Source organism: Colias eurytheme, chromosome 15 (genome assembly GCF_061535395.1).
Source record: "Colias eurytheme isolate Ceu_HAF_F1 chromosome 15, ilColEury1 Martin Lab GWU primary, whole genome shotgun sequence".
NCBI lineage: Eukaryota > Metazoa > Arthropoda > Insecta > Lepidoptera > Pieridae > Colias > Colias eurytheme.
Window position 1 is genome coordinate 11,718,865 of NC_142994.1, and position 12,926 is coordinate 11,731,790.

At 31.6% G+C, this 12,926-nt stretch overlaps 1 protein-coding gene across 1 annotated transcript in view; it reads left to right on the forward strand.

Moving 5' to 3' along the window:
* Positions 1 to 1,683: 1,683 nt before the first annotated feature.
* LOC149902597 (neprilysin-11-like) overlaps positions 1,684 to 12,926 on the forward strand; it is a 47,067-nt gene continuing 35,824 nt past the window's right edge. The window contains exon 1 of the mRNA XM_090109940.1: positions 1,684 to 1,898. Coding sequence (XP_089966066.1) covers positions 1,887 to 1,898 — 12 coding nt within the window. The 5' untranslated portion in view covers positions 1,684 to 1,886. The remainder of the gene's footprint in view (positions 1,899 to 12,926) is intronic.

Below are 12,926 nucleotides of genomic sequence, written 5' to 3' on the forward strand. Positions count from 1 at the left end.
CGATATCGGATCGGATAATGTGAAAACGCTCTTATTAGATGGGTGATAGTCGATCTTAATTTTTAATTTGTATCTTAAACTAAGGGCGTTTGTCCACTACAAGGAATTTTACGGCCCGGCATTCCGATTTTTTACGGTCCGGTATGGCACGCAATTAATCTAAATATTAGCTTGTGCACTATACGTAATTTTACTGTCCGACATTTTACTTTTCCCTATTCCGGATGGTTTTTTGAGTTTACGAGTCGCTGTAGGTATAATTGTTTTCGAGTGCCCACTTGCTTGGATTTTACTCTTTTTATTGCACATGCCAATTGAAAGCAAGCTCTTGTTTTACTTTCTTTTAGCTGGCAATGAGATTTGAGAAGTCGGTATTGTTATTTTATATACATTGACCAAGCATTGACCTATAATTATTATCTAAGTAAGTGTTGGTAAGTTAAAATTCAAGTGGGAATAGATTTAGCTCCTCGTCACCGATTAAAATAAATAAGTGAAACACGCATTTTAAATCTCTTACGGAACTTTACTTTTTATTATAACGAAGTAATATAATATTTCACCTTCTATATTTTTACTCGTTTCTTGTAAAATGCGAAAACAATCATTTATGATAGCATTATACCGCCATACTTCCTCGAACTGTACCGCACTGATCCGAGTAAAGACGGACAGGTGCACAAGCAATTCATCGGTTTTTTCATGCCACACCGGACCGTAAAAAATCGGAATGCCGGACAGTATAATTCCTTGTAGTGCACAAGCGCCCTAATAGAAAAGATATCATCCTGGCAATACGTTTTAGCAAACTTTTTGGGTAGAGTATTTTGATATTTTCTATTATGTACACATGTAGGTATAATAACTTTGATGTGGTAGAAACACATATTATGTATTAGGTATATTATAATATTTCCATGGGTAGAAATAAAAATTATGATATTATATGCGACGGAATTTTTTTCCCTTATTTTTTTATTGCGTTAAGCAATCTTAGTTTTTGTCATTTTGAAAATGTTTTGAAATTCGTTAATTTCATTAATAATCTATGGAAGTGCCGAAAAGCGAATTGTGTGCCGGTCGAATTTAACTATTTTTTTTATAAACGTATGAGTGTCCTCATCTTGCAATTATTATAAAAAAGTATGCCTATACATAAACTATGTATTATCACAGACTAGTATTATGAATATTCTTATGAATATTTGAATATGAATCGCTTACTTACAGAAATCTACACTGTTCAGAATTTACATGGGCCATTTATAGTACCTACAGTTCAAATACCTATACTTCTTATAGTACATACTATCTCTATGACTTCTTAGTGCTAAGGAATTGTTAGAAACTGTATTCTCGAAAAAACTTAAAATAAAATTGTACATAAGTAACTAACTATGTATGCACAAAGCAGGCGAATTCTTATAAGTATCAACAAATCCATTTTAAATATTAAGTATAAACAAATCGATAAATAAATCTATCCCATATCTACAAATCACAATTCACACCATATTTAACTTATGACCTTAAGCTTCAGCTTTTTTCCAAACTCATTACAATAACGCATGTCGCTTATACGTACCTTAAACTTATACATTGCTTACAATTTTCCGGCTGAAAGAAGTTGTGATGTTGAGATCACGGGTCGTTGCACCTCAATGGCGGGGAAGCAAAACCACTGACACAGCTGAAGCGCAGCCATTGTCGCGCGCCTGCACAGAACGCATGCGCGGCTGTTGAAGTTACCGCGAAAAGACAATCGGATGAGTTCGCCGCGAAAAAGTTTCTGTATATTTTTGTAAATATTATTTTTGATATTATTGAAAAATATATAAATCATAATTTTTACATAGTTTGTTGAGTGTTTGTGAATTATTTTAAACATGAAGTATAAGGTGAGTTTTGAATTACCCTCAATTTGTGTATTTCTGAACGATTAATGTTTACTTAATATATGTCTATATATTTTGAAAGTAGCTTGTATGATTGAAATGAAGAGAATTCGCAAAGATATTCCTGTATGTAGGCAATTTATAGAACAATATTAAACTTACACGAACTTTAATCAAAACATCCAACTCGGTAGGTATATCCTACCCGCAAATTTCTGATATTGTGAAGAAAGAAGAAAGTATACTTAAAGTTTTAATTTTTAAAACCTTAATTATTACAAACGTTTGTTTGATTGGTTTATATGAAAATGGATGCAACTGCATAATAATAATATAATGGCACTAATGAGTAAGTAGGTACCTAAATAAAATTCTTGACAATAGACAAAACGAGGGTTACGCTTATTAATTATCTTAACTAGCGAAAAACCTTGTGATAGGTAGCATTTGTAGGTAACATCATAATAACCTTTATGCTGATAAAATAAAACGAATTTGAATACATTATGTGCAATATACAAATGTTTCTCAATTGTCATACTATACAATTTATATAAATATTATATTGTCATAATATAATTGTACCTATCTTTTAAATCCATTTGTGGTAATTTTTGAAACTAACTAGGTATACTGATTTCAACTTTTAGTGAATTATGTAGTTTGTACACAATTTATAGTTGGCATTCTTTATTAATCTATTGCAAGAAGATCGAGGAAGAAATCATACTGCCAATGCCGGGTGGTGCCGGTTAGTTTTGAAATAAATTTCTCAGTTCACTTTTTTTAAATACAAATTGACTCAAATTTCGGGGGAAGTAAGGCAATCGCAACAATATTATTGTTCAATAAACGGCAATTTTTGTAGATAGGCTTTCAGGGCCTACTGAAGGAATTTCCTTGGGATTAATTTTCAGTTTGCCAAAAAATATTACCTAATTTACGTATAATATTATATGCTAAATTATCATTATTTTAATAAGCACTTTAAAAAAACTTACACTTATTTATGTTACTGTACTGTATGAAAACCTCTAAATCAATCGAACTGATTTAATTCGGCTTTAGTTACATAATATACAAATTTGATTAATCTGGCACTGACTGACGAATGAAACAATAACAAAAAATCTATATTCGTGAACAATACCCATTAAATAAACATAAGTTAATATTTTAATAAACCAATACCATTGTTAATTCGGACGAAGATATTTTGAAATTTTTATCAAAACAGTGTGCATGTGGTTAGCATTGATGTATGTAATTGGCAATTCGTTACTAACTTACTAGGTATGCCCCGCGGATTCAACCGCGGACAAAACGAGCGTAGATCTATTATCACAGTCTATTATAGTTATTACCTACTAGCTGTGCTCCTCGGTTTCACCCGCATTGCTCCGCTCCTGTTGGTCTTAGCGTGATGATACATAGCCTTTAGCCTTACAATCTTGATCTTGATTACTATAAACCTCTAAAGTAAATAATTATCGTGACTTAAATCTTAAGTAATTTCTAACGTCTCAAACTATCTCTTAACAGAATTTCATTTTAATTGGTTCAGTGATTAAGACGTCAAGAAGAGACAGACAAACAGACTACTTTGCATTTATAATATTAGTACCTAAGAATGGCTTAATTAAAACCATTTTTTAGTGAAATGTAGGTATAAGTTGAACAAAAGGACACAGACAAAGGACATAATTGTTACCAGATTACATCTGAGTCACTCTGAAATTTGAGCCAAAGTATCAATTCCAAAAGTTAACACTCCGGTATAAAAAATATCTATGTCCTCGCTGTAGTAAATAGTTATTCACACCATGATTCACACCCATTTATAAATTTTTTGAATAATAAAATCACTCTTTAATCATAGAAAGTTTACCTTTACTTTGACATTTAAGCTACTTTCTCACTCCGCTGATAAATTTGTATTAATTTGCTACAAATTCAATCTAGGCCACAGCATCTAAACATCATCAATCTATAATTATAAAAGCGTGTCGTATAATCTAAGACACCCACATAGTATCGATATCAACACAATGACCGTACAATATTTGGGGTCCCGTTAAAGTGACCCACATTAGCACCGTTATCCTCCGCCATACATTACCTTGAGGGACGTTGACCGTGTAACAATAGAGGCAATTATGGATATAATTCATCATATTATTTGAGCCATTTAACTTGAGCAACAGGTTGTCGCACGTGGCTTCGTAGGAAATATACAGTGGGTCATCTCACCAGGCTCAAAAATATACAAGTTTGACGTGTGAGAATAAAGAAAGACTACGTATTATACAGAAAATGAGCACAAATAATATATTCACAGATACCGAGATGGTAAAGTTCAAAAAGCCTAATAAAAGCTCGATTAAGCTTTGCTATAGAACTTTATAAAATATCCTTATCCATAACTAGCTGTTTCCCGCGGTTTCACCCGCATTGCTCCGCTCCAGTTTGTCTTAGCGTGATGATATATAGCCTATAGCCTTCCTCGATAAATGGGCTATCCAACACCGAAAGAATTTTTCTAATCGGACCAGTAGTTCCTGAGATTAGCGCGTTCAAACAAACAAACAAACTCTTCAGCTTTATAATACATATTAGTATAGATACATATACCTATGTATTTGTCGGTATCACTTATTTGTTTAGTTACTGAAAAATCCAGGTGCCACCGCCCAATATATTAATTTACAGAAATAAATATACTAAAGAACCTAGCAGTTGCGGTGAATCTATAAAATATAATTACCATTATTCTATCGTGACAATTGCCCCGCTATTATATTTATTAACAAAATTATGACAAAAAGTGTGATTCATTCGTTACCCAATTATTGGACAATGACTATTTCTATAATCAAGATATTCAATTGAATATTAGCTGATTGCAGCATCTTATTTAATAACTAGGTGAAATTTTATCACGAATCGTTGGATTATTTGATTAGCGGGCAGTGGAGCAAGATATTGTATTTTATAATTCATTGAAAAATTGCATTGATTTAAAAATTATTGCATGAACGTAAATGAAGTAAGAAGAATAGAATGTAGTAGTTTTAGATAGGTACATCCTACAGATAATGTATTATCGATCATCGATATAATATTTTCTAATTGTATCAATTCGTTGTAGTAAATTAGTGATATCTTGTGAAATACACCTCAAAAATATGTGACTAACACACAATAACAATACTTATGTTAGGTATGTTGTCGCGACCAACCACATAAATACATTGCATAAATCTTTTTTAAATCTTTTTAAATAATTTAATTTATAAAGTAAAAGCTCGCCGAATTGGTTATAAGTTTATAACTTTATAGGGAGGAGGTAATGTGCCTCATAGCCACCAGTCACCACTCAGGTGGTTTCCTGTTTACAATATAATTAGTTCATTTCATAATATATGCGTAATAAACGTAATATGAAGATGCACCATAAATAATACATTGGATGTTGTTGGACGTGGCGCCGCGCCGTGTCCGCATTGTGATTTAATTATCTAACGAGATCTGCATCTCGTGATTGTTTGTTTTCCTTATCTGGGTATGTAAGTAAGTATTTAATATGCAGTGTCGTCTTCTTTTACTTATTTTAGAATATGTATGAAACACATAGCACGGTTTTTTTTAGTACAATGCAGTATAACAGAGCATAATATTATGACGTATAATGGTGATAGTAATTCTTTAAAATGTCCCAACGTTGCTCGCGTAAACTCAATGATAATTATTTTCCTAAAAAATCACAACAACTAACAATAATTTAACATCTAAACTTATTATCTTATTTCAAACTTTTAACGCTCCGCCAAGTTCAGTGATCGATCTCTAATCTTTGAACTTGAAGTGACGAAACAAACAGTTTCACTGTCTATTGCTAGTTCACCGTAGATTATTGTAATCTATGCGAAATCTATGGTTGTTATTACTAAGCACATTGCCAATTCAAGGGTCACGAACCACTGCATCACTTCAAGCGATTATAATGTGAAATACTTGGTAAATATTATTGCATTAGATTATGCAGATGCTTACAGATGTAAGCGAGATTGTCTTTCCTAATGGCTTTGGTTTTTGTTTATTGTTATTTATGGTACATTAATGCGTTACCATTACTTGTATACGTAGTATATTATTATTAGTCTGTGCCATTACATAATGTGTTTTGTGTAGTAACTGACTTTAGTAAATTAGTAGGTAATAACTAATATGTGCTGTGTGTCGACTGGTTTCGTCATTGTTAATGAAAGCTCTATAGTCTATAGTATAAACGAACTTAACTGAACATTTTGGAGGACAATAGATCCACTAACAAAATTTTTATTAAATGTTACTTAGGCCGTCTTGCATGCTCACCCGGACGATTTATGGAACATAGGTACGAAGAGAACTTACATTGGAAGTTACAAAATATAACACCGATGATAATACGTACTATATTAGTCCAATACTAGATAGAATAGATAAAGATAACATGACAAAAATAATTTTTTCATAAAGTGCTAAATCATTATCCCCTTATTGATTTTTTCTAAAATAGGTACATAATTTTAAATTTAATGACGGGTTAAACGTTTTCTCTGTATCTCTAGCAATTACTATTCGAAATTTATTACTTAGGTACTTATATATTATGGCATCACTACCATAGGAGAGTTTGTTATAGAGCAACGTAAATTGATAATATAAAGTTGAGAGTTGTTTATTTATTTAATTCAAATGTAATTTATGTAAGTACAAATTTTCCTATAAAGAAAGCACACTGAATAATAATTTGTAGCTTATATTTGAAAGCCTACGAAGAAAATTCGAACAAAAACATTGTATTCAAAAGAAACAAGAAACTAATCATGCTTCTTCTCATAATTTTTAGCTTCCATTACTAACCGTGCTTATTTCACATTCTAAACGATATAATATACCATATTAAAATTTAAACCTCCATTTCCTTAGATAGGTACATCATACAAAGTGAACAATTTATATGAACAAGACAATATAGGCTCACAATGGAAGGGAAAGCAAAAAGCACGTAAGCCAATTCTCTCACGGGTGAAAACACGCGTGCAATACACGATACGATATTATTTTACTAATCGTATGTGTTTGTTTAATATTACACCTGTGACGTCATTATTTGTATATAAGGTTTTTGTTTACAAATCCATCTCTAAGGTATACTATAACCAAAGAATAGTGTACTGATGTAATAGTAATAAATTACAATATCCTAATTAGGTACAAAATGTTGGCTTTTAGGTTAGCGTATTAGCGCATTTTGCGCTGTTCTCTGAAAATTTGTGCGCATATTTTTATGGTCATTATATGTGAAGATAATCATTATTTATATTTTTTTTAAATAAATAAATGTAAACTGGGAAGCGAGATTTAAATGCATGAACCTACTAGGAGGGTGTTGATAATGCAATTTAAAGAAAATTCAAGGAAAAGCTAATTAACTTATCCAATAGGTATGATAATATTCGTACATTTTATTGACCCTCTATGTTTCAATTCAACTCAATCATATTGCATCACACATTTTAAGAGACGCAGTTCTTGTGAGACTATTTTTTTATTCTTGTACCGTCATGGTGTCTGGGTTGCATAGCGTGGATCAGCTTAGCTTCCGCCATGTACCATACTGTAATTAATGGAGAAAAAAAACATAGATAAAATGTATTTATAAAACATCTGTTGTTTGTTTTTAAACGATGACCGCGTTCTAAATACTTAATTTAAGCTTAATTTATTCATAAAGGATAAAATTCTGGCCAAAAATAGAAAAAAAAAGAAACGAAGTCAATGTTCCAATTTTGAATTGAGCTTGGAACAAATGCGTGTTTAAATTATTGTGTGCTAGAAATATTTATGTAAATTAATAATTGTAAGATTTAAATGTTATATTTAGGATTTACATAAGGATTTACATTTAAAATTTCCAGGTAAGCTGTGACTGTATTTTTACTGTAGGACCTTTATTAACATAATGTATCATCACTACATAGTATAAAACAAAGTCGATTTCTCTGTCCCTATTTCCCTATGTCCCTTTGTATGCTTCAATCTTTAAAACTACGCAACGGATTTTGATGCGGTTTTTTTTAATAGATAGAGTGATTCAAAAGGAAGGTTTTAGTATACAATAATTTGTTATGTTTTAGACAAAGCGGGCGTAGCCGCGGGCGGAAAGCTAGTTAGATTATAAATGATCAAAGCTTTTAATTCGATATAATAATCTATATCTTTTTTGTCTGATAAGTACGTTAAATATTTTAAACGCTTATTGTTACGATCTTAGTTATTGTTTTTGTTTTAACTATCTTACCTATATATATATTTATGACCCGATCTCAATTTCATTAGTCACCATTGTAATCTTTTTTTCCATATCGAAACATAACACCAAACTTTACAAAAACTAGTAGGTAACAACCCAGAAATGTATAAAAGGCATGACAATGGTGCCACTAGACCGACATACATGACATAACTACCGGTAAAAACGTTTTATAGGCATTTAGATTAGTTGTTCAGTGGATTTAGGCTGTTAGGTGATGAGGGCCATTTGCAAAGCCTTGGCTGAAATGCTTATTGTTAGAACCTTGGTGTTTTATGATAAGATGTAATTGGTGTACCTATTTGAAGTGATAAATAATGTACTTGTCTATCTGCATGTTCATGGGGTCCCGGACCCTCTGTTTATTCCCGGGACTCCCGAACTGCTCCCCTTTGATACGTCAGTATTAATAGTTATAGTAATAGTAGTAGTATAGTATTATATTACATGTGGTAGTACTAGTAGTAGGTACATAAAGAAATAGTTTAAGCGATCAGGGGTTTTCCTTAAAGTGGAATTAAATCCCAGCACATCTATTTACTTAAATGTTTTTTTGCGGCAATGTAAATATAATATAGTGATGTCATGGGCGTAGCTAACCATGGGCACAGGGTGGGGCAAAAAAAAACCAGCCAAGTGCGAGTCGGGGTCGCGCACCGAGGGCTCCGAACGAACCTACTTTTTATTATGTTGTAACTCTAAAATGTATGTTTTAGCAATTTTTCCTTTATCTGTGCTATAAGACATTGCTTTTAACCAAATTTCAAGACTCTGTGTTCACGGGAAGTAATGTAGGTTTTGATTCCCTTGTGAATGTCGAAATTTGCGATAATTTGCAGCATAAAATGGCTGTATCTTTTGATTGCGTTGGCTTATAAGTTTGAGTTTTTCACAGCTTTAAGAGACCGTAGACATATAAATTTCAGCTTGATAACTCTACGCGTTCCTGAGAAAAAGTGTGTTGACACCGACAGGCAGACTTTGTTGTGCGTCTTTCTGTCTGTCTAAAAATACCTTTTTTTTCAAGAACGCGTGGCGGTATCAAGCTGAAATAATAATGAATAAATCAAAACAAACAGAAGATACCTACAGCCGTTTATATTGCAAATTTCAACCCTATATTATATAGTTTATCAGCAGTCTAATACAATAATATGATTCCTTTTTACCATAAAATATAGGTCTATGTAAATAGAAAAATAAACCATTTTAAATAACTCAGTAAATAAAGCAAAACCTTGCACTTCCGATTTCATGTTTGTTTTAGGTTAATGGTAACTTATTGACCATAAAAACACAAAATGCAGACAGATCCAGGTGGAACTTTGCTCGCAATTTATAGTTTTTGACCGATATCTCGAAAACTATCCACTTTAGGGCAAAAGTTGCTTAGACTTTATTGTAGAAAGTAAAATTTCGCATAATTTATACCATGTAAATTTTTTTGTAAAACTTACTATTTACGGTTTATGGCCTATTTGATGAACCGGTTGATCGTTAAAATATTGGATTAATGAATAAAATGCATGTATGTACATAGTTTTTAGGTCACTTTATTCTATACAAGTTTTGTTTGAAATTTTTTTTCTAGTGCCCATATTTTTTGAGTTGTTCCACGTATAATGTAGAAATGCCAAATGCCACCGCTCGGCGGATGACGTGGCAGACCAAAAGTTTTTTTTACGGATGTAATAAAAACGAAGAAGAAATTTCCAATGCAAGTGGATTTTCGGCAAAATTTTTGATTTTTTTTTACTTATAGTAAATTTTTAATACATTTTTTAAAATATTTTCCTTAATTTTATTTTTGCATCCGAATATAAAATAACTACTCAATATTATTTAGTTGTACGAAATATATACGAAACATACATAGGAAACTTGAAATTTACTATTTAATATCGCCAAACGTTAAATAACTCAAAAAGCATTAGAAAAAAAAAGTTTCAAATAAAGTAATCTTAATAAATGGATAATGCATAATATGTATAATATATTAATGCCTGTGCATTTCATTGATTAATCCAATATTTAAAGAGTTACTTGCCAAATATGATTAACCGGCTCATTAAATAGGCCATAAATCGTAAACGGAAAGTTTTACATAAAGTTTACAAAGTATAAAAGATGTAAAATTTAACTACCTAAAAAAATTTCCTAATACTTTTTGCCTTAAAATGGATAATTTCCGAGATATCGGCCAAAAACTTTTATGTAAGATTGCGAGCGTAGCTCCACCTGGATCTGTCAGCATTTTGTGCTTTTATGGTCAGTAACTTATCCTAAAACAAAAGTGAAATTGGATGGGAAATTTAGTGCGAATTTGGCTATAAAAACAGCTTTGAATGGGGTAACACTACTTTTTCTGGCACCAAAAGTGGTTTAAATCATGTAACATAGAAGCGCAAGCTTTTTGTTTGGATCGCATTTTTTTTGTGTCGCCTGACAACTTTCGAGTGAGAATTTTTTAACGGATATTAAGTTTTGTAGTCAGTACCTAGATAATTACGTTTTTTAGATTTGGTTAGGTACCTTCCAGGTCAGAGCCAGGGTGGGGCAAGTGCCCCACCCTGCCCCACCGTGGCTACGCCCATGAGTGATGAAGGTACGATGTTTACTGGGTAATACCATACTACAATAAATTATTAGCAACATGATGAAAAAACAATTTTAATATTAAAGCAAGTAAAATATTAAAATTAACAAATATTTTTATAATTAATAGTAAGTATTTCATATAAATGTTATGAAATATTTTAACTTTCTCCATTCAAAAATTATTGTATTGCAATGTTTGGCAACAGTTTGCCAACTTAGTATGGCGAATTTGAATATCGTAATAAATGGACACGAATTTTCAGCGACTTTTAGGTCATTAAAATAATGTTTTATTGTTTTTCATAATATAGTGTATTAAAACATTGCTTTCAATATGACAAAATTTAATTTTGTAACCTAATTATTGTGTCATTGTTTTAGTTGTGAATATCAATTTGCGATCTAATTAAAATTGTTTTGAAGGTAAAAAATATCAATTGTTATCAATGGGTATGCTTGCGAGATTATTTCCTAAATGAATTAAATTCTAATTGAGTATAACGTGGATATGTGAACTATAAGTAAAATTTTACCCTACTCTAAAACTGGGTGAAATTTTATTATATATCTTTAAATACAATATTTACCACATCTGTGTAGAACCTTTATCTACAAAAATATCAAAATGAGATCAAATTTAAAAACAGGGTTTTATTATTTTTAAGAGACAAAACGCAGAAGCAGAACAAATGACAAATTTAGTACAAGGAATAAACAAGTGTCTATCAATTAAGTTTATAGCCTTAACCTAGACAAATGTCAAATACCTAATTCTTTTAGAACATTAAGATAATTTTAATAGTCTATGTACATTTTTATTACCTACTTCTGACTTTGGAAAGAAACCTAAATTTTACTTACTACATATATGTGTATCGTCCTTAATTATATGTATCTTTAGGACTTCAGAAGTCATACGTAAAAAAATACTATCAAATTTAAGTTTGATATCTGCTTAAAATTGTCTCAGAAATTGGATATAGACTTATTGCACGCCTCATAAGCGAAGCGTTGAGGTGGGTACTACCACAGTATTACCATTATTTCCTACAGTAAGGAATCGCCTTTGATGTCGCGCGATGCCGCCGCTAGCGTAGGTAATGACGCTGCCACACGAAAATACGCTAGTGTTGCAACAAATGGGAAATAAAACAATTGTGATTATTAATATTATGATGAAATCTTTATTCATATGTAGGTACATTCAAAATAATTGCGATTATTAAATCTGATGTAATTATTTGTTCATAAATATATAATTACAGATATTGCACTGCTAAATATTATTTACGTGGACACTTTATTTTTGGATGTTCTTAATTGTATATTATAACATTTAACTAAGTAATGCATTCGCATTGGGATGTACAATCTGATTAGAAAATAATGAGGACAACATATATACCTACATAGCTTTGATTTTAATTCAACAGATACAATTAATACTAGGGATGTAACGATACCGATACCGATACCGATATATCGGCCGATATATCGGCAAGCCGATATATCGGTATCGCCGATAATAAATCAACCGATACCGATATTTTTTTATTAAATTATTTCTTTTCTTTTATGTTTTTGCATTGTATTCATTCATATTGTTTTATTTCTGTTTCTGTAATAGTGTTAAGGAAGAGCGGAACCTCCTGACACAAGCATTTTATTTGCTTACTAGGAGTGTTCTAATCACAAATTTGTTTATGTAAAGGAAAGAAATAAATAATTTTGAATTTTTTTAATTTTTAACGTGATAACGTTTTTAAAATCGTTTTAGTCGGGTGACATGTTCATAAACTTGTGTCACACCAAAACCTCACGAGCGCGATCGCAGGTATAATGAGAGAGAGACGGACCGATCTCCCGTTTCATCTCGAGCGCTGCCACTGCATTATGTTATCACGTAAACATCTCGAGCGTAAGCCTACTTTACAAACAACCAATTCTTTTGATATCAAATAATTCAAAAATCCGCGCCCAATGAACGATGCGGCAGGCCGCCCGCGCGTGCGCACTTTGTTTTCTGAAAAAACTCTACCAATTATAGTAAACTTTTATTAGGTACTGATTGTATG